General features: G+C 41.4%; 1 protein-coding gene and 1 long non-coding RNA gene across 3 annotated transcripts; one reads left to right on the plus strand and one right to left on the minus strand.

Moving 5' to 3' along the window:
* Nucleotides 1–4,297: 4,297 nt before the first annotated feature.
* On the minus strand, nucleotides 4,298–27,408 carry CLNS1A (chloride nucleotide-sensitive channel 1A). 2 transcript variants are annotated; one of them, XM_005579171.4, is made up of 7 exons: nucleotides 27,191–27,408; nucleotides 19,469–19,605; nucleotides 15,926–16,027; nucleotides 15,156–15,263; nucleotides 12,370–12,543; nucleotides 7,860–7,949; nucleotides 4,298–4,843 (listed from the first exon to the last, which is right to left on the minus strand). In XM_005579171.4, the coding sequence occupies exons 1-6, from the start codon at nucleotides 27,313–27,315 to the stop codon at nucleotides 7,882–7,884; spliced, it is 714 nt and encodes a 237-aa protein (XP_005579228.1). In that variant the 5' UTR covers nucleotides 27,316–27,408; the 3' UTR covers nucleotides 4,298–4,843; nucleotides 7,860–7,881. The 2 variants fall into 2 exon arrangements, with proteins under 2 accessions (XP_005579228.1, XP_005579229.1); XM_005579172.5 differs by having other exon boundaries at nucleotides 4,298–6,947.
* LOC135967079 (uncharacterized) lies at nucleotides 7,886–12,016 on the plus strand. Its single transcript, XR_010580937.2, has 2 exons — nucleotides 7,886–8,045; nucleotides 11,929–12,016. It is a non-coding gene; the product is annotated as an uncharacterized lncRNA (long non-coding RNA).
* Nucleotides 27,409–27,699: the final 291 nt, after the last annotated feature.

A 27,699-nucleotide genomic window follows, 5' to 3' on the forward strand; every position in this document is an offset into this window, starting at 1 on the left:
GGAGTTCACTGGATCTCTCCTTCAATAATTTTGTCTTCTGCTTTGCCTCACCTGCAATTTTGGTGGTAACCTTGAACTTACTACCAATAACTGAAATATTATATGAACTCAGACACCCTACTCTCCAATCACTGACCCCTTTCCAGCTCAGTCTCTTTAGGACCCCATCTCCAGTGATCCTTTGACCCCCACATGGAACTTCTGTCCATTGATAACACCACTTTTTCACATCTCTCACCCCTCTCAAGTAGCCTCTTTTCCTTAAGCAGCTTGCTTGGCCAGTCATCATCACATGCATACACCCTTAACTCCCTTGCTCCTCTATCTCATACTCACAGAGCTTAGCCTCAACTTGATTAAATCCAACTGTTCGCTTATTCCATGCCTGCACATGTGCAACAGAAGAGCAACTTTTTTTTTTTTTTTTTTTTTTAAGATTTGGGGTTGTAGTAGACAGCTGTACATTTTTTTCAATCCAGCATCTAAGCATCCTTCTTATCTGGCGTAATCCACTCCTGTGAGCATCTGCACAGGAGCAGTGTCCTTCTATTGTAGAAGCTGAAAGGCCCAGATACTCCTTCTGCCCTTGGCAATGAAGACACACAGTGCCAACCAGAAGTTTGTATCTTAAGTGTGGTGACTCATAGACACAGGGACAATCAAGAAATCAGTCTAACAGCAGCGGAGGAATCATAACATCTAATGTAGATTTCATCTTTTTATAAGCCTGGTTTATTTCAACTTTCCTGTCCATTTAGTGAGCTACCAGATAGCTTTCTAATAAAAAATTTCTGGCTTAGGCCGGGCACGGTGGCTCACGCCTGTAATCCCAGCACTTTGGGAGGCCAAGGCAGGCGGATCACTTGAGGTCGGGAGTTCGAGACCAGTCTGACCAACATAGAGAAACCCTGTCTCTACTAAAAATACAAAATCAGCGGGGTGTGGTGGCACATGCCTGTAATCCCAGCTACTCAGGAAGCTGATGCAGGAGAATTGCTTGAACCCGGGAGGCTTAGGTTGCGGTGAGCCAAGATCATGCCACTGCACTCCAGCCTGGGCAACAAGAACGAAACTCCGTCTCAAAAAAAAAAAAAAAAAAATTCTGCTTAGTCAGATTTGGATTTACAATCATAATTTGGGTTGATACAGGGTCATAATTTTATGAACATAAATTGCTACGCTGTCCTCATATTTGTACTGTTTACTATAGAGGCTTAGACTGCTATATTTTGTGGGAATATAAGCACCTTTTTCTCCTTGTCAAACCCATTGTGTGCCTAGAAACTAGATATTCAAGTACATTAAACCTGTTTGTAGAGCAAGAGTAGAGATTTGCAGTGAAGGTGTGAGGTCCTATGCAAAATAAGTATAGATTTTATGATGTCTACTTTAATTGCTCAGTGGATTTTTAAACTTCAAGCTAATCAGATGTATTCTAAATAGTGAGTTGATATATTTGTAGCTGCTGCTTTCTGTTATGAAAAGGATTACTACTATTAGTTAACAACTACCATTTACTGAGCTATATTCTAGGTACTGTTGTTCTAAGTGCTTTACGTGTACTAGTGATTCATGTAATCTTCAAAATAATTCATTTTTTTGTCATTTGAAATTACGAAGTTCCCCTACTGATTTTTACTTGTGTAAATATGAACAGAGTGAGATGTTAGTGAAAATATGCTCCAGCTCCTTCATAAAGGGATGGCAATAATTCTATGAGGATCCCCATGAGAGACAATGCTTAGAATTCAGTTACTGGTCACAAAAGATGAGTCCCAGATATGGATTCATCCATTCTATACTTTTAAAACAGGATTTGCATGAGAATCAGGTATATAATAGTGAACCCATCTGAAATCCTGCAGATAAATTCTATCTAAATATCTATTATCTCTGAGCAGTAATCATACCTGTCTTCTAAAAGTAAAGGACTATACAGATTGAGTATCCCTTAAGCGAAATTATTGGGATCAGAAGTATTTCAGATTTTGGAATGTTTTTAAAATTTTGGAATAATTCGCATTATACTGGTTAAGCGTCCCTAATCCGAAAATCTGAAATCCAAATGCTCCAATGAGCAGTTCCTTTGGGCATCATGTTAGCACTCAAGTTTCAGATTTTGGGGAATTTCAGATTTCAGATAATACTCAACCTGTATATTATGGTCATCTGCACATAATCTCTCACCTTTACCAATATTGAGGAAGCTCCTAAGAGAACGTCAAAAATATATAATCTTTTTTTTTTTGAGACAGAATTTTGCTCTTGTTGCCCAGGCTGGAACGCAATGGCGCAACCTCAGCTCACTGCAACATCCACCTCCCAGGTTCAAGGGATTCTCCTGCCTCAGCTTCCCAAGTAGCTGGGATTAGACGTGCCCCACCACCACACCCAGCTAATTTTTGTATTTTTGTAGAGATAGGGTTTCACCATGTTGACCAGGCTGGTCTTGAACTCCTGACCTCAGGTGATCCGCCTGCCTGTCTAAGCCTCCCAAAGTGCTGAGATTATAGGCGTGAACCACTGCACCCAGCCTCTATTAAGGATTTAAACAAGTTTATAGCCTTGGCTCACTGCAACTTCTGCCTCCTGGGTTCAAGCGATTCTTGTACCTCAGCCTCCTGAGTAGCTAGGATTACAGGTGCCCACCACCAGGCCTGGCTAATTTTTGCATTTTCAGCAGAGATGGGGTTTCACCATATTGGCCAGGCTGGTCTCGAAATCCTGACCTCAATTGATCTGCCCACCTCAGCCTCCCAAAGTGCTGGGCTTATAGGTGTGAGCCACCACGTCTGGGTGGGACCATATCTTAATGAATACATTTTTTAAATGATAGAACCTAGAACAGAGAACCACTAACTCTAGCTTTTAGGAACATTTAGATGACTTACATTTCGGAAGGGAAATGTCTATGTACCTTTAAAGTGTCTCTACATCAGGAACACACAAAGAAAACAATTACGGCAACCCTAAAGTTAGGCTTAAATGAAATCAATAAATATTGTCTGGCTGATCATTATAAATGTTATCTTTTAAAAGCCTAGCCTGCTCTTTTTTCTCAGCTTCTATTTTCTCAATGCTACAGTTCTAATTTACTATTTAGTGAATGTTATAGCTCAATCTTTGAAAGTCATTTAGTCTAATGAGGAAATAAGCCCAGAGAGGTGCCCACATGCTTTGGTCTCCTGCCTTTTTGCATACTGCATTGACCACAGCAACACCAATAAGAAACCCAGTACACTCTGAATCTCCTCAACATTTTGCTATCAGAGCAATTTATGCTTCATGGAAAGTCACAATTACAAATTTGTTTCTTTTAAAAGGAACTCAAATGGAATTTATAATACTAGCCTTGAGAATGTCCTGACTGCTTACTGAAGAGTGCACAAACTCCTAGGATAGAATTATGGGTGTTGCTCAGATGGGTAGCAGAGAAACTTGGGAAGCTCTTGTACTGCCATTGAAATGTTAACGTTGAAACCCTGCAGCAGTGGGGAGAGTGTGCGTGCTTTCTGCTGCTGGTGGATGGTGAGGCTGTATGATGTTTTAAAGCACAGGCTCAAAAATCACAGTTCACTATCTACATGACCTTAAGCAAGTTATTTTACCTCTCTCTATAACTCAGTTTCCTCAACTATAAAGTGGGATAAAAGTGTATCTCATAAGGTAATTAAGAATATTATAATACATAATAAAGAACTCAGGACAGTGGCTGGTACAGAGAAGGTCTCAGTAAATTTTAGTTTCCATTTCAAGTGGCTGTTTTACTTGCCTATTGTTAACAGACTCAGAAATTCTGAGAGTCTGATTAGAAAAAGGAAAATTAGTTTTTTTTCAGTCTACCTTGCAAGCTGAGGGAAGCTAAGTGACAATGCTAAAACGAACACTGGGCTGAGTGGCACCAAACATCAGTTTAGTCACTAAGTAGCCAAGTGATTCTGGTAGTAAGATTAGCTTGTATAACCTTATTTTTAAGGCCACATCATGGTATCAAAAGTCCAAGTATAAATCAGTAATTACAAATCAGCCTTGTAATACCCAGGTAATCTATGAAAACTAAAAATTGAGAGTTGATAAATACAAGAAATTACTGCTAATCTAAAAGGAAGTGGCAGAAATCCCCTGAAATGTGTTAAATCTTTGCCTTACTAAATACTTGCCAGAAGCTGTATTTTATTTCATGTTCTCCTTAATAAGTAAACAAAAATAAAGCCAACAAAATTCTCATATTTGCCAGCATTATTTTTAAAAACACATTTCTCATTAATGGTTTTAGTCAAGAATGAGAGCACAGTAATATAGAAAACCTAGGTTTATTTGTTAAGCTATTACAAAAACAAAACAACTACCACTTGAAGTACTTTGAGGACTTCATCCAAGACTCACTTGCTCTGTTACAGAAACTAACCTAAAAGGCTGGAAATTAAAGGATATAACCTAAGAGTTTATAACAGCAGACTGGTAAAACATGGCAAAAGGAGCTCTCTCTTTCCTACCCAGTCTACCTACACCAAGCTCCTGTGCATTTTCACCACATAAATCTGCTAGCTTACAAAAGATGCACACAGTCAAGGCAGAAATTATAGGCCTACTCAGAGGGTACCCAGACACAAAGTTTTGGGGTAAATAATAAACTACAAATACCCTCTTGGTTAAGTTAATTCATCAAGTTAATAAAGGTCATATTATCTATCTTCTGCTGGTGACAACTTATTGTCTCAGTATAGTCTGTCTCAAGAAGGAACTGGTTCAGGTTGGATTGTGGAAAAGGAAAAAGACTTTCATCAACTTCACTCCAGAGTGGAAGAGGCACCAAGTTCTCTCCTACAGTTAGGAGCAGAATCTGAAAAACAAAAGGTTCACAGTGTTTACGATAGTAATAATAATAATAGCTACTATTTATTGAATGCCTAGTCACAGAGTGCCAGAGGACTTAGGTACATTTTATCTCAGCCTCTGCAACAACCCTGCAAGGTAGTTATTATCCTCTCCACTTTACAGATGGGGGAAGTGAGGATTAAATAAGTTATATGCCTTGTCCAAAGGTGTACACAAGTATGTGGCAGAGTTGTGATTCCACCATTAATGTGCCATCTCCACCCCACCTCATGCATTGAGAAGTCCTAGTTCCATTATCATGAAATTAATAAACGGCTGCATAAATTACTCTAATTATTTATACCTTGTTCATTCTTTAGAAGCATGTATAATTTTAAATGATTAAAAATTTACACAGCCAGGTGTGGTGGCTCACACCCGTAATCCCAGCACTTTGGGAGGCCAAGGCGGGTGGATCACCTGAGGTCAGGAATTTGAGACAAGCCTGGCCAACATGGTGAAATCCCGTCTCTACTAAAAATACAAAATTAGGACCAGGCGTGGTGGCTCACACCTGTAATCCCAGCACTTTGGGAAGCCGAGGCAGGCGGATAACCTGAGGTCAGGAGTTCAAGACCAGCCTGACTAGACATGGAGAAACCCCATCTCTACTAAAAGTACAAAAGTAGCCGGATGTGGTGGCACATGCCTGTAATCCCAGCTACTCGGGAGGCTGAGGCAGGAGAATCGCTTGAACCCGGCAGGCGGAGGATTTGGCAAGCTGAGATTGCGCCACTGCACTTCAGCCTGGGCAACAAGAGTGAAACTCTGTCTCAAAAAAAAAAAAAAAAAAAAAGTTACCCGGGTGTGGTAGTGGGCGCCTGTAATCCCAGCTATTCAGGAGGCTGAGGCAGGAGAATCACTTGAACCCAGGAGGCAGAGGTTGCAGTGAGCCGAGACTGTGCCACTGCACATCAGCCTGGGTGACAGAGTGAGACTCCCATGTCAGAAAAAAAAAAAATGTAGACATTGTTTGGAATTCAGATCAATTATCCAGATGAAGAATATGTATAAACATTATTTACAATGTTTATACATTATAAACAGGGCGCAGTGGCTCATGCTTATAACCCCAGCACTTTGAGAGGCCGAGGCAGGTGGATCACGAGATCAAGAGATCAAGACCATCCTGGCCAACATGGTGAAACCCCGTCTCTACTAAAAATACAAAAATTAGCCAGCCGTGGTGGCACGCGTCTGTAGTCCCAGCTACTCGGGAGACTAAGGCAGGAGAATCGCTTGAACCCGGGAGGTGGAGGTTGCAGTGAGCCAAGATCACGCCGCTGCACTCCAGCCTGGGCGACAGAGCAAGATTCCATCTCAAAAAAAAAAACATTATGAATAAAATAATTCTCTGCCTCTGAGCTCTAGGATAAAATAAACAGAAAACAAAGCTCATTGAAAAGTTTGTGGCTAATTCACCATTAAAAAGAATCCTAAGAATTCTTGCCAAGGACTGCAGTAACACCCCATTTGTTTAACTGTTAGTGACATACCAAATGAGTTTCTCATGATTCTGATTAATAAAAGAGTGGCTGATGTTCTCTGAACAGTCTGTTCTTCAAAAGAAATATGTGAAAGCCCAAAGACCCCAAAATCTGTTTTCTAACTGCAATAAAACAGTTACTAAACAAGTATCACTGAACTGAAAAAATTAATATGCTATAATGTGACGAGAAATAAGGAAAGAAGACTTAAGTTGATAACAAAAGATTTCCCATGAAGTAGAACAGTGAAGTTACTGACAATTGGAACTGGGAGAGCTAAAAATCAAAGTTAACAGAGCTCCAGTGATGTGAACACATGATTTTAACAGAGGGGACATTGCTAATATTAGACTGTATGGCTACCACTGACAAATGTAAATGTGGAAATTAAAATTAAGTATTTAAGGGAAGATATAAATCATAGAACTCTAAGAGGTTATTTTCTGATAGTTCCACTGGCAGGACTTGAGAAGAAAGCAGAGGTCCAATATCACAATTCATGGTCAGTATAAGAAGCAATGTTATACAGTTTTCACAATGGCAGTAACTTGGAAGCTAACTGGAACTTTAAAAGGCTGGTTTCTGAAACGAAATAGAACAGGGGTAAAAGAATTAAAACTTGTAACTGGAGAAAAGCCAATGATTACAGAACTAGGTTCAGAACTAAAATCTGTATCAGAAGAAATGAGAAGGAATTCTGAAATATTTATCACTGCAGGGAATAACAAAGGATCTCATAACTTAACTGGATGACTGATAGTGGTAGCAGAGTCAAGTCAAAACATATAAATTTTGCCACGCTATTATTATATGCTTTAGTAAAATAAGAGGAGGATAGCAAGAGCATCTCAAAGACTGGAGTATAGCCAGTATTCAAGAAAACAATGCTATAAGGTAGGAGGAAGTTGTAGTGGGGAAAGAGGAACAACAATTTAACAACAGTTTATAAAGGACTATTACAATTACTAGTTCTAGCTCTGTATGATATGAACATGACCTTCAGTTATTATCTAACATATAGTTGAAATACTTAGGCTGGCAAAGGACAATATATTTCTCAGAATAATGGAATAGCAAATAAATTGTCAGGGACAATTTGAGCTTTAAAAGAAGAAAAATATTTTTTAAAGAAAGAAAAAGAAATAGGCCGGACGCAGTGGCTCATAGCTGTAATCCCAGGACTTTGGGATGCCGAGGAAGGAGAATCATTTGAGGCCAGGAGTTTGAGACCAGCCTGGGCAACATAATGAGACCCTGTCTCTACGAAAAATTTTAAAATAAGCTGGGTGTGCCTATAGTCCCAGCTACTTGGGAGGGTGAGGCAGGTGGACTGCTTGAGTTCAAGGCTGTAGTGAGCTAGGATCATGCCATTGCACTCTAGCCTGGGTGACAGTGTAAGACCCTGTCTCAAAAAAGGAAAAAAAAAAAAGGTAGGAAGTAATCTTTTCACATGATTTTCATGTTCAGTGACAAGGGAGAAAATGAACTACTCACCTTAAACCTGCATAAATCATTTTCAGTGATCAACATCTGCATCTTCAAACTGTCCAGCAACTGTTGGTGTGGTATCCACCTCCATCCCATCTAAACAAAAAAATTACTGAGCAATCCCTATGAACGCTTCAAACAGGTAGATGCAACTTACAACTTCTACCAGAAGGAAGCTAGTGCCATCTGCTGGTAAGAATTGCTTTTTCCTCTTTTTTGAAAAGAAAAGTCTGAAAGGACAAACTGAGAAAGAAAATGCTACCTGGGGATTTAGGCCACATCAAAATCAGTCTGTGACATTTACTGTGTAAATTCTCAACCTCAATACTAAAATAACTCTATGTAGGAACTTTCAAATGCAGGATCAACTGTTCACCCTTTACAGATCTAAGTATTTACTGCTGGGCTTTTTTTTTTAAATGTATACGGCCCTATCCTCACAAAGCTTACAACGTAATTCAGGAGAAACGACAAAAATCAGTACAGCAAGCTTTTTGCTTATTTCCCCATTTTTGTCATCTCATTAAATAAAAGGTGGGGAGGCAACAAGAGAAAAAAACAAGAGCCCTGATACGGTTTGGCTGTGTCCCTACCCAAATCTCATCTTGAATTCCCATGTGTTGCGGGAGGGACCCAGTGGGAGGTAACTGAATTATGGGGCAGGTCTTTCCCGTGCTGTTCTCATAATAATAAGTTTCATTAGATCTGATGGTTATTATAAGGGGGAGTTTTCCTGCAAAAGCTCTTTTTGCTTGCTGCCTTCCACGTAAGATGTGACTTGCTCCTCCTTGCCTTCCACCATGATTGTGAGGTTTCCCCAGCCATGTGGAACTGTAAGTCCAGTGAAACCTCTTTCTTTTGTTAATTGCCCAGTCTTGGTATGTCTTTATCAGCAGTGTGAAAACAGACTAATGCCCCACGGGAGGTTGTCTTGGCTGGGCACGGTGGCTCATGCCTGTAATCCCAGCACTTTGGGAGGCCAAGGTGGGTAGATGACCTGAGGTCAGGAGTTTGAGACCAGCCTGGCCAACATGGTGAAACCCCGTCTCTACTAAAAATACAAAAAAATTACCCGGGCATGGTGGCAGGTGCTTGTAATCCCAGCTACTCGGGAGGCTGAGGCAAGAGAATGGTTTGAACCAGGAAGGCAGAGGTTGCAGAGAGCTGAGATTGCACCATTGCACTCCAGCCTGGGCCACAAGTGCACAAAAAAAAAAAAAAAAAAAAAAATCTCCAAAAAGAAAAAGAGTCATCCACAGCTGTTTTCTTCGCTTCCTCACCTCCCAGTCACCCCTCAACTCTTCCGCCCACCAAAAAATGTCTTCTGCCCACAGCCCCAGGGCACCCCGTCACCTGCAGATGCAAATCTAACATATCTAAATTAACTATTCATCTTTCCACATTAAAAAAAATGCCATTTTTTTTCCAGTCTTACTAAAGGGTGCCTCTTATCCATTTAAACTAGAAACCCTTACCCCAAGCCCCTAACTTCTGTTGCTTCTATCTCCTCAGAGTCTGAAATCTGTCAGGTCTTTTGATATTCACTGCCACTACCTAATTTAAGTGATCACCTCTTATTTAATATGTAAGTCACACAACAGGGTTTCTCTTTTTCTCTCCAGTATTTTTCTTCTCCAATCAGTTTTCCAAATTATAACCACAGTCACCTTCTGAAACACTAATAAAATTCTTCAATGGATTCCCACTGACCTAAGAGTTCCTCTAAGACGTTACCCAGTTCACTATCCTACCTTTATCTGTTACCATAATAACTACCTTTCACATTGAACTACTTTCAGTTCCCCAAATCTGGGTAGTCTCTTGAACCCTTCTTTGCACATGACTAATCCCTTTACCTGCATCTCCCCTCAACATCTTCACCTGGGCCTTTTTTTTTTTTTCTTTTTGAGACGGAGTCTTGCTCTGTCACTAGGCTGGAGTGCAGTGGCTTGATCTCAGCTCACTGCAACCTCTGCCTCCTGGGTTCAAGAGATTCTCCTGCCTCAGCCTCCCAAGTAGCTGGGACTACAGGCATGCGCCACTATGCCCAGCTAATTTTTGTATTTTTAGTAGAGATGGGGTTTCACCATGTTGGCCAGGATGGTCTTGATCTCTTGACCTTGTGATATGCCCACCTTGGCCATTGAAAGTGCTGGGATTACAGGTGTGAGAAAACATGCCCAGCCCACCTGGGCCATCTCTATACATCTTTCAGATCTTGACTTAAATGTCACTTATTCCATGAAACTTAACACTTTCCCTAACTATCCAGGCTGGGCAAAGGGCCCAGCCCTTACAATTCCACAGCTGCCCAAGCACCTTCTATATCTCAATGCTGTATCTCAATGTACTGTTAACTTTTCTTCCACCAGAATGTCACTGATATGAAGTCAGTAACCTCATCCCTTGAGTACTGCTGTATTACCTGTACCTGGTACAGCTCAATAAACACCTCTTACATAAAGGAGCACATGAAGCACTAAAAATGCCACACTAAAAGTGTTTCACTGGCAAAAATAATGACGTGGGTGCTCAGGACTTCAGAGATGGAGACTGGCACAGGCTGAAGAATTTTTATATATAGGCAACTCCAATGTGTTAATGAGGCTTATTGAATAAAAGTCCAAAAATCTCAACTTAGCAAAAAGTATTTATGACCTTAAAATCATTTGCTATAAGGCAAGAAGTAAGCGTCCACATGGCACTCTTTAGGCAATTACCGTAATAAAAAAAGGTAACATCTTGACCGGGCACAGTGGCTCATGCTGTAATCCCAACACTTTGGGAGGCCAAGGCGGGCAGATCACCTGAGGTCAGGAGTTTGAGACCAACATGGTGAAACCCCACCTCTACTAAAAATACAGAAATTAGCCAGGCGTGGTAGCGCATGCCTGTAATCCCAACTACTGAGGAGGTTGAGGCAGAAGAATCTCTTAAACCCAGGAGGTGGAGGTTGAAGTAAGCCAAGATCATGCCACTGTACTCCAGCCTGGGCGACAGAGTGAGACTCCGTCTTAAATAAATAAATAAGACAGAATCATGGCTGGGTGCAGTGACTCATGCCTATCATCCCAACACTTTGGGAGGCCAAGGCAGGCGGATCACCTGAGGTCAGGAGTTCGACACCAGCCTGGCCAACATGGTGAAACCCCATCTCTACAAAAATACAAAAATTAGCCAGGCATGATAGTAGTGGGTAATCCCAGCTACTCGGGAGGCTGAGGTGGGAGAATCACTTGAACCTGGGAGGCAGAGGTTGCAGTGAGCTGAGGGCACGTCATTGTACTCCGGCCTGGACAACAGAGCGACACTCTGCTCTCACACACACACACACACACAAAGAATCAGTGTATATACACACACAAAAGGACACAAACAAGAAAGGAGATGCAACAGAAAATTAATAGTAAATGCCTCTCAGAATTCTATTTAATTTTTCTACCTCTTCTTTGCCAGTGCATACTTTAAGCCAACATGGTGAAACCTTGTCTCTACTAAATATACAAAAATTAGCTGGGAGTGGTGGCAGGCACCTTAGTAACCCTAGCTATTCAGGAGGCTGAGGCAGGAGAATCGCTTGAACCCAGGAGGCGGAGGTTGTAGTGAGCCAAGATCATGCCAATGCACTCCAGTTGGGGCAACAAGAGTGAAACTCCGTCTCAAAATAAAAAAAAGAACGATGTGATAGTCAAACTTATGCATCAACTTGGCTAGGCAATGGTGTCCAGATAGTTGGTCAAACATTATTCTAGACGTTTCTGTGGAAGTTATTTTTTAGATGAGATTAGCCTTATAAACTGGTGAACTTTGGGTGAAGCAGATTACCCTGCATAGTGTGGTGAGTCTCATTTAATCAGCTGGAGGACTCAACAGGAAAAAGACTCACCTCCCCTGAGCAAGAAGAGATTCTGCCAGCAGAACTTCTGAGGCAGCAGAATGCAACATCACCTCTTCTCTGGGTCTCCAGTCTGCCAGTTTACCCTGCAGATTTTGGACTTGCCAGCCTTCTGTCACGTGGGCCAATTTCTTAAAATCTCTCTCTCTCTTGCTTTGGTGGGTGTGTGTATACCTGAAGAGATGCCTGAATTGACAGCCCTCAGAGATAACCTACCATGGACTTCTAGCCTCCAAAACTATGAGACAATAAAATTCTGTTTGAGCCACCCAGCCTGTATGACCCTTTGTTATAATGGCCCTAGTAAACTAATACAGAGATGCAACAGAAAATTAATAGTGGATATCTCTCAGTTAGAATTACACTTTTTTTTTTTTCACGTCTACTTTGCCTGCGCACATTAAAAGAATGTTTTTGACTATGAACAGACTATTTTGGTAATGAGGAAAAAAAAATAACCAAAAACAAATGACATAAGCATTCCCACACTATGTAATTCTGTATCTGCTTCCTATACTACAGTCAATTATTTCTCTTAGTTATTAAAAGAACTTTTATGACTATCCATAACTTATTTCCCAAGTGCTCATCTGACTGTTCACAATGCAAAAGAACACTCACCTTCATAATCTCTTATTGAATCTTCTGTCCTCACCCCAGCCATATTATACTGGCTGCTCACAGACTGAGAGAGCATTCCTTCTAATCTCTCCAATGTGGCTTGGCCTTCTGCTGTTAGATGGGATAATCCTTCTTCATAGGTGTAAAATGTAGGGATGTCCCCCTGTCCTTGTTCTAAACAAACAGAAAACTTAAAGTTTAAATACAACAATTAGAAAAAACAAAATGGAATCAATAATGTATCTGCTGCCAGCCTGGCCAACACGATGAAACCCTATCTCTACTAAAAATACAAAAATTAGCCAGGCGTGGTGGCACGCAACTGTAGTTCCAGCTACTCAGGAGGCTGCGGCAGGAGAATCGCTTGAACCCCAGAGATGGAGGCTGCAGTGAGCCGAGACTGCACCGTTGTACTCCAGCCTGGGCAACAGAGCAAGATTTTGTTTTGAAAAAAAAAAAAGAATCTGCTGAAGGTAACATACAGTCCAAATAGGCTTCCAGGAAGATACTTTTCAACATTTATTTATACACATATATAGGCTACTGCTGAAGATGGAAATACAAAGAAAATGTCCCTACTCTCTAGGGCTATTAAAAGAGATAACAAGCCAGTAAATAGCAATTCCCAAAGAATTCCATGTCCAAGGACTAGAAAAAAAAAGTGTGTTCCTAAGGTCAGAGAGAGTCCTACATTATCCTGAGGTGGGAATTTTACAAGTGAGCACAAATTAATTTGACATTAACTTGTATAATGAAGATGTTTTCTGATTAAAAAACATGCTCCTTTCTTAAAAAAAATCAGGGCCAGGTACAGTGGCTGACGTCTGTAATCCCAGCACTTTGAGAGGCCGAGGTGGGAGGACTGCTTGAGCCCAGGAGTTCAAGATCAGCCTGGGCAACACAGTAAGACTTCATCTCTCCAAAAAAATGTTTTTTTAATTAGCCAGGCACAGTGGTGTGCACTTGTAGTCTCAGCTAATTGGGAGACTGGGGTGGGACAGCTTTAGTCCAGTAGCTCAAGGCTGCAGTGGGTGGTTATGGTACCACTGCCTTCCAACCTGGGCAATAGTGCTAGACCCTATTTAAAAACAGAAAAAAAAAAAAAAATTAGCTGGGCGCGGTGGCTCAAGCCTGTAATCCCAGCACTTTGGGAGGCCAAGACGGGCGGATCACGAGGTCAGGAGATCGAGACCATCCTGGCTAACATGGTGAAACCCCGTCTCTACTAAAAAATACAAAAAACTAGCCGGGCGAGGTGGCGGGCGCCTGTAGTCCCAGCTACTCGGGAGGCTGAGGCAGGAGAATGGTGTGAACCCAGGAGGTGGAGCTTGCAGAGCCGAGATCGCGCCACTGCACTCCAGCCTGGGCGACAGAGCAAGACTCCATCTCAAAAAAAAAAAAAAAATCAAATTCTGCAACATACAAAAATAATAAAAAAATTTTAAATCACTCAAAAATCTCAGAAAAGTAAGGATATATTTGGATATATTTAGGTATGTGATGGAGAATCCCAGAAATGTGTTTATCTAAGGCCAGGAAGTGGGTGCACATGAAAGAAAGGGCTTTGGATACCCAGAATGGTGTACATAAGACTAGTAGGGAAAAGAAAAGAGAACAGCAAGCACTTCAAGCTATAAAGACTCTTATCACACTAGTGACTGCATTCTGGTCTGGGGAAGGCAATGGGAAAGAGTTCTTAAATAAATGAAGTATAGTTCTGAGAAAAATAAATGAAGTATGGTTCTGAGAAAAAGAAATGACCTTGGCAGTGAGCTGTTTGAAGGAACATGTTAAATAAAGATGCAGGCCAGGCCCGATGGCTCATGCCTGTAATCTCAGCATTCTGGGAGGCCAAGGCCAGAGGCTTGCTTGAGCCCAAGAGTCGACCAGTTTGTGCAATATGGCAAAGCCCAGTCTCTACAAAAAATACACAGAAATTAGCCAGGCATGGTGGCACAAGCCTGTCGTCGCAGCTACTCAGGAGGCTGAGCTGGGAGAATCATTTGAGCCCAGCAGGCAGAGTTTGCAGTGAGCAGAAATCACGCCACTGCACATCAGCCTGGGCATCAGAGCGAGACCCTGTTGCAAAATAATAATAATAATAAAACAACATAAATGATCCAGGTTCTCAAGGTGTAGAGAGGGAAGCTTGTTCCCTGGGGGCAGTTGCCTCAGCTTAAAAGACTTTCCTGACTATCCAGTTTCCTATCTACCATTTTCTTTCCTTCCATATGCTCTACTTATCCATTCTTCCCAACAATCTCTATTTTTTACCCTCAAAAATTTGTCTGTTGCAAAGGGCTTTGGCATAAAGTGTACTACTGTGTCATTCTCTTTCAATAATAATCTTACCGGCCAGGTGCAGTGGCTTACGCCTATAATACCAGCACTTTGGGAGGCCGAGACAGGCGGATCACCTAAGGTCGAGAGTTCAAGACCAGCCTGACCAACACGGAGAAACCCTATCTCTACTAAAAATACAAAATTAGCCTGGCGTGGTGGCGCATGCCTGTAATCCCAGCTACTTGGAAGGCTAAAGCAGGAGAATCGCCTGAACCTGGGAGGTGGAGGTTGCGGTGAGCCGAGACCACACCATTGCACTCCAGCCTGGGCAACAAGAACAAAACTCCGTCTCAAAAATAATAATAATAAAAATAATCTTACCATACTGCATATTTTACAGACATATAAAGAACTATAATCCTCTACCCTTAATACAAATAAATGCTTACAATGAAACACTAAACAAACAAACAAAAAAACACTTTAAAATCCATTTCACTAACCATGTGCTTCTACATCATATTCTTCTCCATCGTAGTCATCTGAATCCTCATCCTCAGGATCTGGATGCAAGGCCTGGCACTCGCACATTGCAGTGAACATTGCCTCCACTGAACAAGGGAATTAAACTGTAACCAATTTTTTTTTCAATGTAGAATAAAATTTTATAATAAAAATAACCATCAGTGCCAATAAATTTAATGGGTACACAAAAGGCCACAGTATTTACAAACTTGCCAAATTGTAAAATCAATCTTGAAAGCGGCTGAAGCAAAGGACAAGTCATAAAATAGTCAGAGTTCATTATGAGAGATTATTACGATCTCTTCATGGCTCATGGGGTTTTCCAAGAAAAAAGGGTCAGAGTCCTGGTAAGACTGCTGGCATCAGGGTGAAGCCCCTCTCAGCTGATAGGGCTCTTTCCAGCCATCCTGAGATCTTCCACTTTAAAACTGCTGTAACTCCTCTGCCATCCAGCAGGTGAGATTAAGTCAACAGCACCAATCAGTAAAACTAACAAGAGTCCATTCACAAAATAAACCCAGATAACACAGTGTCTACAATATTCTCACTACATTCACAACCTTTGATGTTAATAAGTATTTGGTCCTCAATATTACCAATGCTAAAATGAAGAAAAAGTAGTAAAATGGAGGTAATGGTGGTAAAGGTGAGAGGGTGTGTGTGTGTGTGTGTGTGTGTGCGTGTGTGTGTGTGAATTGGGAATGCTTGGTACATAAAAGGGGAAGAATCAATACTGTAGAACACTCACATGCTGATTTATCACTAGGCACAAATCTAAATTCAGTAATAGGTTCAACATCATCATCACTGTCTTCCTCTTCTTCATCAGCAACAGGTTCTTTTGATTCTTCTAGAAAATAAAAACACCCTTTAACGTCATTATTTGACTTTTAAAAAATGAAGCGTATTGATAAATCTGAATACTGCAATTCAGTTTTAATTTCCAATTATGGTTGACAAATTTATTTCCAATTATGGTTGAAAAATCCTGATTATTTATCCAGTGAGCATCCTAGAAAAGCGTTGCCTCGATCGCCTTACCTCTAGATCCACCCACCTTGGTCTCCCAAACTGCTGGGATTACAAGCGTGAGTCACCACGCCTTGCCGGGAATGAATTTTTAAGGTTATTTTTAAGATAATCTAATCTCATCCACAACGAGCTAATGGTCATCTTTTTTTTTTCTAAGACTGGGACTTGTTTTGTTGCCCAGACTGAACACCCTTGCCCTCTCAGGCTCAAGCGATCCTCCCACCTCAGCCTACTAAGCAGCTAGGACTACAGACACTTGCCACCACACCCTGCTAATTTTTGTTTTTTTGAGATGGGGTCTTACGATTTGCCCAGGCTGGTCTCAAACTCCCAGGCTCAAGTGATCGTCCTGTCTTGGCCTTTCAAAATCCTGGGATTGTGGCTGGGCGTGGTGGCTCAGGACTGTAATCCCAGCACTGTAATCCCGAGGCGGGCGGATCACGAGGTCAGGAGTTCGAGACCAGCCTGGCCAACATGGTGAAACCCCGTCTCTACTAAAAATACAAAAATTAGCCAGGCATGGCGGTGGGCGCCTGTAATCCCAGCTACTCAGGAGGTTGAGGCAGGAGAATCATTTGAACCCAGGAGGCGGAGGTTGTAGTGAGCCAAGATCACGGCATTCCACTCCAGCCTTGGTGACAGGGCGAGACGCCGTCTCAAGAAAAAAAAAAGAAAAAAAAAAAAAGGTTGGGATTACAGGTGTGAGCCACTGAGCCAAGATCACGCCATTGCACTCCAGCCTGGGTGACAGGGTGAGACTCCGTTTCAAAAAAAAAATGCTGGGATTACAGATGTGAACCACTGTGCTCGGTCCTGATGGTCATTTATAAAGAGACTTATAGAGGTATGCCAAAGAGAAAAAAAATCTTGGAATTTGGAGAATCAGAATGTGAGGAACAAAGGCTGGGAAAATATGATTCAAGCATGTGTAATTTATGAGAGGAGTTTAAGATAAAAAGAACTGGAGGGCCAGGCGAGGTGGCTCACGCCTGTAATCCCAGCACTTTGGGAGGCTGAGGTGGGCGGATCATGAGATCAGCAGATCGAGACCATCCTGGCCAACACAGTGAAACACCGTTCCTACTAAAATACAAAAAAAAATTAGCCAGGCATGGCGGTGGGCGCCTGTAATCCCAGCTACTCAGGAGGTTGAGGCAGGAGAATCGTTTGAACCTGGGAGGCGGAGGTTGCAGTGAGCTGAGATCGCGTCACTGCACTCCAGCCTGGCAACAGAGCAAGACTCCATCTCAAAAAAATAAAAAAAACTGGAGAATTAGTGAAATAAATGTGACCCAGGAAGATACTAATTTCTAGTAAGATAGGAAATCCTGCATATTTTACTAAGAAAGGATTAATCATAATCACATCAATTACAATCAAATAATCATATAGACTCTGTAAGATTATAGAGCACATATTTAAAACACACACCCTAAAACCTACTGAACTGCTTTTTCCTAGTTTAGGACTTACAGCATTTGCATTTTAAACAAGCTTCCCACGTATTTCTAATATGTATCCGTTAGTCTTGAGTTTGAGAACCAGAGACCAATATACTCCCTTAACCTTTCTGGATGAAATTCAGGCTCAGAGAGATGCAAATGACTTGCCTAGCAAGTTAATGACAGAGTTTTTACTTTTTTTTTTTTTTTCAACAGAGTCTCGCTCTGTTGCCCAGACCGGAGTGCAGTGGTGCAATCTCAGCTCACTGCAACCTCCACGTCCTGGGTTTAAGCGATTCTCATGTCTCAGCCTTCCGAGAAGCTGGGATTACTGGCGCCCACCACCAGGCCCAGCTAATTTTTGTATTTTTAGTAGAGACAGGGTTTCACCATGTTGGCCAAGCAGGTCTCCAACTCCTGACTTCAGGTGATCCGCCTGCCTCGGCCTCCCAAAGTGCTGGGATTACAGGTGTGAGCCACTGTGCCCGGCCTAATGACAGAGTTTTCTTATTCAATGTGCTTTTGCCCTTTATTATTAAACACTATTTCCTAAGCCTTTCTCTTGATATGTACCTTTCCCACCTCCAATGCCCGTCACTATTTAGGGCCATTTCACACCAGCATTTGGAGCTGACTGGCAAGAGTACCTCTAAGGTTTTGCATTTCTGGAAATCAATGAATGCTTTAAACTAAACATGACACATGATATTCTTAGTTATAAAATCATAGTTGCATTTACTTAGATGAAAAGCAAATTTTGTATCTAATGCCTTATTAGGAAGTCTTACTACACTACTACACCCCAGGGTTAACAGCCTTTTACTTTTCCTAATCCTCTTTTTCAGACTTCACTAGATTTTTAAATGTCTTTGAACCTTTTCCAACGGCAAGAATTGGAAATCTTATAACAAAAATATTTTCAGATAGCTGAATCAGTCATTACCACTTAATGAGGCAGGGCTTGCCAAAAGTCCTAAGAATTACTAAATAGTGTCACAACTGAATATAAATGATCATATTATTATATCTGGAACCATATTAAAATCCCAATTTGAAAGAGCAATAGTCTTATAGGTAAATAAATGGGATTGTCTCTTACACACTGCTTCAAAGAAAAGCAACCCATTATTTTAAACATGAACATCTTCACTAGATTTTTACAAGTCTTTGCAATTATCCCAAAGCAAAACTTGAAAATCTTTATATCCTACAGTTTCTCAACCTTGGCACCACTGACATTTGGATGGAATAATTCTTTGTTGTGGGGGACCATCTGCGCATAGCAGAATATTTAGTACAATAATAGCACCCTTGGCATCTAACTGCTAGATGCCAATAATATCCTTCCTCTTTCAACCAAAATGTCACTGCCAAATGTGGGGGAATGGTGAGGCTGGTGGAGGTCTATGAAAAATATATTCCCCCTACACCCACTGATAACCACTATTGTAACAAAACAGAACAGTTCTATCTTAAATTCTCAGAAGCACAGGGTATACTGATCCAAGTCCCTAAGGGTGCCTTTTAAAAAGAGAAAGGCAGAATAAACAGTGAAACTTTAGAGGAAAGTTAGAAATACATATCCATAATAAATGAAGAATTCTAAGTGTAAATATATAGAAATATATACAGACACACACAAACGTCCATTATGAAAACTTCAACTGTCCAAGTTGCTGTGCTGAAATTTTGCTTAATAAACTACTATCCAAAATGAGTCAATGGCCTCAATGTTACATTGATTATTATCAAACACTCTTTTTTAAAATATAATTTGCTATCAAAGGAGGCATTAGATTAAATTACACCATACATACCTTCAAATTTGGCATTCACCATAACATACAAATGCTCTCCTAGACAGTCACTTCGGTCCCTGGATAATGCATGTAAACTAATAGTGGGGTATTCCAGTGAGAATCCTAATCCAGAACCATCTAACCAAGACAGGCGGCTGAAAAACATGTTTTAAGTAGATTAGTTTTAGAAAGTAAATCCTAATGTAATATCACAAAGTACATAAAAGTTCAGCTTGGACACCTTTATGCATATAAATAAATTCAAGCTTACTTTTTTAGAAATGTTCATAAAATAAGAAAATTCAGGCCAGGCGCGGTGGCTCAAGCCTGTAATCCCAGCACTTTGGGAGGCCGAGACGGGCGGATCACGAGGTTAGGAGATCGAGACCATCCTGGCTAACACGGTGAAACCCCGTCTCTACTAAAAAATACAAAAAACTAGCCGGGCGAGGTGGCCGGCGCCTGTAGTCCCAGCTACTCGGGAGGCTGAGGCAGGAGAATGGCGTGAACCCGGGAGGCAGAGCTTGCAGGGAGCTGAGATCCGGCCACTGCACTCCAGCCTGGGTGACAGAGCGAGACTCCGTCTCAAAAAAAAAAAAAAAAAAAAAGAAAATTCAGTAGTGGAAATCGAATTTTCTTTAAGATCAATTCTGTTAAAGTCTCTTTCCCTCTAGCTATAAATTCAAACAGACTTGAAATTCCATTTTCCTCAGTCACATGTATGTTTCTATGACTTTCAAGCTTCTTCTTTTTTGATATGTCTTCAAATACCCTCTTTGCTTTTGCAAATCCTCCCCTCTTCCATGAGGCCTCCCTTCAACTACACCAGTCCATAAAGACCTCTTCTTTTTCTGATTTGCAAATTTTAGTACTTAACTCTGTGGTAGTGAGTCTTATATGTGCCCTTATGGAATATGAGCTATTTGACAGCAGGACTCGTCACATTCCTTTATTTAACATTCTTCAAAACCATTAACAAAGAGCTCAGGAGGTAAGTATGCAATAAATCCTTGGTAATCATTCGTTTCTCCATGAATCCTACACTAAAAGACATAAATGGGTGTCATCACACTCACCGCAACTCAGGGAATATTTATTACCTTGAGAGACAGACTCCCTGAAGCCTCTCATTTATTCAACATCTTTAAGAGAAAGCCACAGAAAAGCTAGGCCTAGTTTTCCCTCAAATGTGGTCAAATGCAAATATTTTATTGGTGTACCAAAGGAAGCACATCACCAAAATCAGTATGTTGAGCTTTCAGTAGAGGCTAGCTAATTTTCTGATAATATTTCATCCATCTGTACCACTTAGCAGAAAAAAAGTAAAAAATCCTGAAGAAGCTAAAAAAAAAAATGTTAATGCAATACAGTGGTTGCCTAGGGCTAGAAGGAAATAGGAATGTCTGCTAATGGGTACCAGGTTCTTTTTGGGGTGAAGAAAATATTCTAAAATTGTGGTGATAATTGCACGATACTGTAAACAGACTAAAAACTACTGAATTGTATGTTTAAATGGTTAAACGGTATGTTATATGAATTATTTTTAAAAGTTAATGAAGTAAGACCCATGTATCATTCTATATTCTATACAATTTTAACAAGCCTGGCTGTCTAATTTTTAACCAAGCAAAAACAAAAGTAAAACAGGAGAACCTAGGACTGCCTTGGGCAGGAACAATGACAGTGTGACAGTCTGAGATCATTCATGTTCAGTGGAAGGGGAGGATGAACTTTACACCACAGTTCCCCTAAAGGAAATCAATGTCTAACCACATACTATGAGTGTTAAACACGCCTGACCCTCAGTTACCAAAAGCATTACCAAAACAAAGGCAGATTATTAGATTGTGGTGATAACTGTACAAATCTGCAAATATACTAAAACTTATGTAATTGTTTACTTTAAAAAGGCAAAAGTAAGTATATGCACTGTCATATGGAAAGATTTCCATTCAACATTCTTATTTTAAAAAAAAAAAAGTAAAGGAAATCTAAGAAGCTTAAAGGTGATAAATCTTTGTTTTTGTTTTTTTGAGATGAAGTCTCGCTTTGTCACCCAGGCTGGAGTGCAGTGGCATGATCTTGGCTCACTGCAACCTCCACCTCCGGGGTTCAGGCGATTCTCCTGCCTCAGCCTCCCAAGTAGCTGGGATTACAGGCCTGTGACACCACATCTCGCGAATTTTTGTATTTTTAGTAGAGACAGGGTTTTGCCATGATGGTCATGATGGTCAGGCTGGTCTCAAACTCCCGACCTTGGGTGATCTGCCACCTCGGCCTCCCAAAGTGCTGGGATTACAAGCCTGAGCCACTGCACCTGGCCTAAAAGTGATAAATCTTAAAGAGCTAAAAGTGATAAAACCTCTACAAATTATTTTCCAGAACAACTCATTCCTACTGGTTCCAAAGAAACATTGTATTATGTAATGAGTTATGTGCTATATGCATCTTTCCTGCTCACTGCCTTCCTTTTAATGTGGAGATGAAATAATACCCAAGTATCACGAGTCCCCTACAAAAGCTATATGATTTTAAAGCAAATAAACTGCCCTTTTCTGATCTCAAAAATTTTCTGGCATTATCACAATTCAGAAAGAAACATTCCAAATTTGGGTGTCCAAAATAATTTCAAATATCCAGAGCCATAAAACTTGAATGAGGACATGGAAAAACTGAAACCTAAACATAGAATCAGTGCCTATCAAATTATGGCCTTTACTTTTAAAAGCCATAATAATAACTCTGTAATTCCTTACTAGTGCAGAGAGAATAAAATGCTCCTCTGCACAGCATTTGCTATGGAGCTCTCATAATCTTTTACATGAACTGGGATTATGCACTCTACAGGACAGAAGCCAAGTTCCACACTTAAAAACACTTACTCTAATGGTTAAATTTTTTTTTTTTAATAAAAAAAGAAAAGAAACCCCTAGGCTTCTGTATTTTACCTTTTCAGATTTACAAAGGCATATCATATATTAATATTCACAGATATTTTTAAATGGAAAAACAACTTACTTTCAACAACTTATTTTTTCCAACAGCATGTTACTATGTTAAAAAAGATTTGACATTATAGGCCGAGCGTGGTGACTCACGCCTGTAATCCCAGCATTTTGGGAGGCTGAGGTGGATGGATCACCTGAGGTCAGGAGTTCCAGACCAGCCTACCAACATGGCGAAACCCTGTCTCTATTAAAAATACGAAAATTAGCTGGGTATGGTGGCAGGCACCTGTAATTCCAGCTACTCGGGAGGCTCAGGCAGGAGAATTGGTTGAATTCAGGAGGCAGAGGTTGCAGTGAACCAAGATTACACTACCACACTCCAGTCTGGGCGACAGTGGGGAGACTCCATCTCAAAAAAAAAAAAAAAAGATTTGACAGTACATTCATTTATCTGGCAATTTTAATTTTAACAAATAGCTATTAACAACAAATTAAATCCTACTGCACGTAAATTATTCGTTGTACCACCACCAGATTTTCTAATTTTAGCAGAGGCCACGATGAAATAGGCTGCCATTAAAGTTTGCTGGGATGAGATTGTAATAAATCTACTCAAAGTATTCAAGTTATAACTTTTAAAGTGCTGTAGAGAAACATAAAAGATTTCACTGTATCATCTAAAAATATAACTGTTTTGTCTGATCATTAAATTCTGATTTTCATTTACTCTTTGTATATATTCTAGAAGAAATCCTTCTAAAATATCTAATTAACCATACCCAGTTTCAAAGAAACTGAGCCAAAAGGGAAAGACAAGAAGAATTAGAAACCAAGTAAACACGTAGAGAAAATGTTTTGCTGAATTCAAATGCTTTTGCACAAGTATGGTCAGTGTCCTTTATTCCCAGCATGGGATGAAAAACAGGACAGGAAGCTACGAGGTCTTGAATTTGGGTTAACTTAATTATTTGGTTTAAAATTAATTTTGGAATGAGATACAAAAAAAATTTATAAGTTTAAATTACCTAATTTTAATGTGATAACCTATTTTACCTGTTTTAAATGATTTTATATTATTCATGCCTCTGTATCTTCCTTATTTGGATAAAAATTCAACTTCCTGGCCAGATGCAGTGGCTAATGCCTGTAATCTTGGGAGACCGAGGTGGACGGATCACCTGAGGTCGGGAGTTTGAGATCAGTCTGACCAACATGCAGAAACCCCATCTCTACTAAAAATACAAAATTAGCTGGGCGTGGTGGCACATGCCTATAATCCCAGCTACTCAGGAGGCTGAGGCAGGAGAATCTCTTGAACTAGGGAGGCAGAGGTTGCACTGAGCCGAGATTTTACCATTGCACTCCAGCCTGGGCAACAAGAGTGAAATTCTGTTTCAAAAAAAAAAAAGAAAATGCAACTTCCTATAAAAAACTAAGCTCTGAAATAAGTTGGAGATTCTAACTCTTTCAACACAAATCTGAGAGACTAAAACCAAGTCTAGCCAAAACCTAATCTGTTGCTGTCCCTCTCTGCCTCAAACTAAATAGTTTCACCAAAGCCTAAAGGCTATAAGCCAAACTCATGAACATGACTGTCTTCTTCTCCAGCTTTGTTATCTCTGGGCATTCTCCCTCCATGCCTCAGAGGAAGAACTGCTGGACTGTATATACATGTATACAGTATGTGTGTGTATTTATACTCTTTTTTTTGTATTTATGTTTCACACACAAAAAATGATCTTGGCCTGCCGCAGTGGCTCATGCCTGTAATTCCAGCACTTTGGGAGGCCGAGGCGGATGGATCATGAGGTCAGGAGTTCGAGACCAGCTTGACCAACATGGTGAAACCCCGTCTCTACTAAAAATACAAAAATTGGCTGGGCGTGGTGGAGCACGTCTGTAATCCCAGCTACTCGGGAGGCTGAGGCAGGAGAATCACTTGAACCCAGGAGGTGGAGGTTGCAGTGAGCCAAAATCGCACCACTGCACTCCAGCCTGGGCAACAGAGCGAGGCTCTGTCTCAAAAAAAATAAATAAATAAATAAAAAATAATCTTAAAGAAGAAACATAAGAGATTTGTTTGTGAAAAGCTGAAACAAATAATTTTTAATTTTTTTAAGAGACAAGGTTTCACTGTGTCACCCAGGCTGGAATGTAGTGGCATGATCACAGCTCACTGTAGCCTCAACTTCCCAGGCTTAAGTAATCCTCCCACCTCAGCCCCCCATAGTAGCTGCGACTACAGGTACATGCAACCATGACCGGCTAATTTTTGCAATTTTGTATTCTTTGTAGAGACAGGGTTTTGTCATGTTGCCCAGGCTGGTCAACAACTCCTGGGCTCAAGCGATCTGCTCACCTTGGCCTTCCAAAGAGCAGGGATTTACAGGTGTGAGCCACCTTGTCCAGGCTAAGAATTTTTAAAAAACTGGTAAGAACTTAAAAAGAGTTATACTTCCTTGGTGTGACAATTGTATTGTGGTTATACAAGATAATGTCCCTGTTCTTCTGAACAGGAAGTAGAAAACATGTCTGCAATTCTCAAATGGCTCAGAAAAAAAAGAAAAACAGACAAACATGGCAAAATGTTAACTAATAAATCTTTGTGAAGGGTGTATGGGTAGTAATAACACTTACAACTTTTCTTTAGGTTTGAAATTTTTCTTTTTTTTTTTTGAGGCAGTCTCTGTCACCCAGGCTGGAGTGCAATGGCATGATCTCGGCTCACTACAACCTCCGCCTCTCGGGTTCAAGCAATTCTTCCGTCTCAGCCTCCCAAGTAGCTGAGATTACAGATGCCTGCCACCACACCCAGCTAATTTTTGTATTTTAGTAGAGATGAGGTTTCACCATGTTGGCCAGGCTGGTCTTGAACTCCTGTCCTCAGGTGATCTGCCCGCCTCCGCCTCCCAAAGTGCTGGAATTACAGGCGTGAGCCACCGCACCGGACCGTAGGTTTGAAATTTTTCAAAATGCAAAAACCAATACAGGACTGTCCCTCAAAAGGAGTTATAATATTGAACGAAGTGTCAACATACAGAAATGTCATGAATAAAAAAGGAATGCCTGGGAACTAGGAATGTATCTGTGCTCCATCTTCCATCACTTCAAAGAAACTGCTTTCCCCAAATATCAAAGATTTCCTTGTCAATACTCAATATACGCTCTTCATATTTTGTTTTGACTGCTCCTTCCTCCTTTCTCGAGTCTCTTCTTCTATGACCCACACAAAGGTGTGTCCCTAGGGTTCTACACTTGGTCCTCTTCTCTTCTGAGATAGTTAATCCATTTCCATGAGTATACACTAATACTTCAACGACTTCCAAACATCTATCTTTAATACCACTTTCCCAAGACACACACTCTTTTTTTTTTTTTTTTTTTTTGAGACAAGGTCTCACTCTGTCACTTAGGCTGGAGTGCAGGGGCACAATCACGGCTCACCGTGCCTCGACCTTCTGGACTCAGGTGATCCTCCCATCTCAGTTTCCTGAGTAGCTAGGACTACAGGCCGCCACCATGCCTGGCTAACTTTTGTATTTTTTGTAGAGACTGGGTTTCGCCATGTTACCCAGGCTAATCTCGAACTTCTGGGGCGATCCGCCTGCCTCAGCTTCCCAAAGTGCTGGGATTACAGGTGTGAGCCACCACGCCCGGCCCAACACACACTCGTATGTACAACTACTCCACACATGTCCTGACCAAACTCATTATCTGCCTCTCACCTCAATCTTGCTTTTCCTACCACCCATATGTCCTATCTCAGTGACTGGCCTGAAGCCTAAGCCTTGTTCAATGTCTAAATTTCCCTTTAAAGCAACAGTTCTTTACAGTTTTTGTGCTCTGGATTCTGTGGTAGGCAAAATTTTGGCCCCCACGACCTTCAGTTTCTGGTGTCATGCGTGTGAATATGTTATATTACACAGCAAAAGGGACTTCGCAAACCTAATTAAGGTTACCAGTGGACAGCAACATAGGGAGATTATCCCGGATTTTACAGGTGGTTCCAAAGTAATCACATGAGTTCTTAGAGAATTTTCTCTGGCTGTCGACAAGTGATGGAGCAAAAGGGGAAGCAACACATATCTGAAGGGCAGGAAAGATTAAATGTGTCATTACAGGCTTCAAAATAAAGAGAACTAAATGTCAAGGAAACAGGGACCTCGGTTCTACAACCACAATATTTAAGGTAGATCTATCTGACTGTGAAAATACCAAAGTGCTCCAGGTGGCCAAATAAAAGGGCAACTCCTTCCAGGACCCCAAAACGGGAGTCTGGTACCTCTGCATATGACCCCTGTCTGTGTCGAGTTAAGGATATTCCTCTCCTTACTATTCCTACAGAAAAAATCTATATTGTGTAACCAAACTTTCAAAGTCCTCCACACTCGGCTCTGAAACTACGTATCCTGCAGAGGGGAACATCTCCTGCATCTGTTCATCCGGAAAGACAGGCACACTTCAGACTCTTAAAACGAGACCGTGCGTTAAGGGCAACGCACGCGCCAGACCTCCAGTAAAAGGCGAGTTTAAAAAAACAAAACAAAAAAACAAAAGCACAATCCATGAGGGGAAATTCCGGCCCGAGAAAATAGAGAATGGAAGACTCGGGAAGAGTGCTAGAAAAATCGAGCCTTCCAGCCGGTACAGGTATCCCTGAGGCGTCCCGGACACGCGCCCCCGCTCCCAGCAGCCCTCCAGGCCGCCCCTTGCCCGGCTCCTTCGCACCGCCTGCTCCAGCAAGGAGGAGGGTGGCACGCAGGAGGCCGGCGCTGGGGACCGGGAACCCTACCTCTCAGCGATGTAAAGGGTACCAGTGCCGAGGCCCTTCCCGTTCAGCACAGCCTCGGTGTCTGGTTGTTGCCGCAGGAGCCCCTCCGCCGGCCCAGGCGGCGGGAAACTTTTGAGGAAGCTCATAGCAGCAGAAAGTGCGACAACACAGCCCCTGAGGGAGTTAGAACACAGCAATGCGTGCACCACACCGCTCGCCCTGGAAGAGGCACTCACCCCGGAAGAACAACTTAGTCTGCCCCGGAATCTGAACGCCGTCGACCATAGAGATGAGACATTCTAGGAAAAGCGTCGGAGGTCGGCTAAGACCGTGTGGAGTTTAACACCCCTCTCGTTCTTCCTCGCCATTTCTGAGGCTTTGGGCTTCAAGAACTGAGGGTTCTGTGGGAAGTCCCTCAAGATTGTCACAGTGAAATCACCATTGCAAAATTGTAACTGAGACACTGAAAGCAATCTGACCTACCCAAATCCATGTTGTTTCTAACCTCCAAGCTGTCCTTGTTCATTCCT

The sequence above is a fragment of the Macaca fascicularis genome, chromosome 14 (assembly GCF_037993035.2).
Source record: "Macaca fascicularis isolate 582-1 chromosome 14, T2T-MFA8v1.1".
NCBI classification, from domain to species: Eukaryota; Metazoa; Chordata; class Mammalia; order Primates; family Cercopithecidae; genus Macaca; species Macaca fascicularis.

Coding starts and splice junctions, on each gene's coding strand:
- CLNS1A (XM_005579171.4), bottom strand. CDS start 27,315: ATGAGCTTCCTCAAAAGTTTCCCGCCGCCTGGGCCGGCGGAGGGGCTC. Junction 19,606..27,190: donor ACCCTTTACATCGCTGAGAG/GTAGGGTTCCCG, acceptor CATGTTTTTCAG/CCGCCTGTCTTGGTTAGATG. Junction 7,950..12,369: donor TTCAATAAGAGATTATGAAG/GTGAGTGTTCTT, acceptor TTTTTTGTTTAG/ATGGGATGGAGGTGGATACC.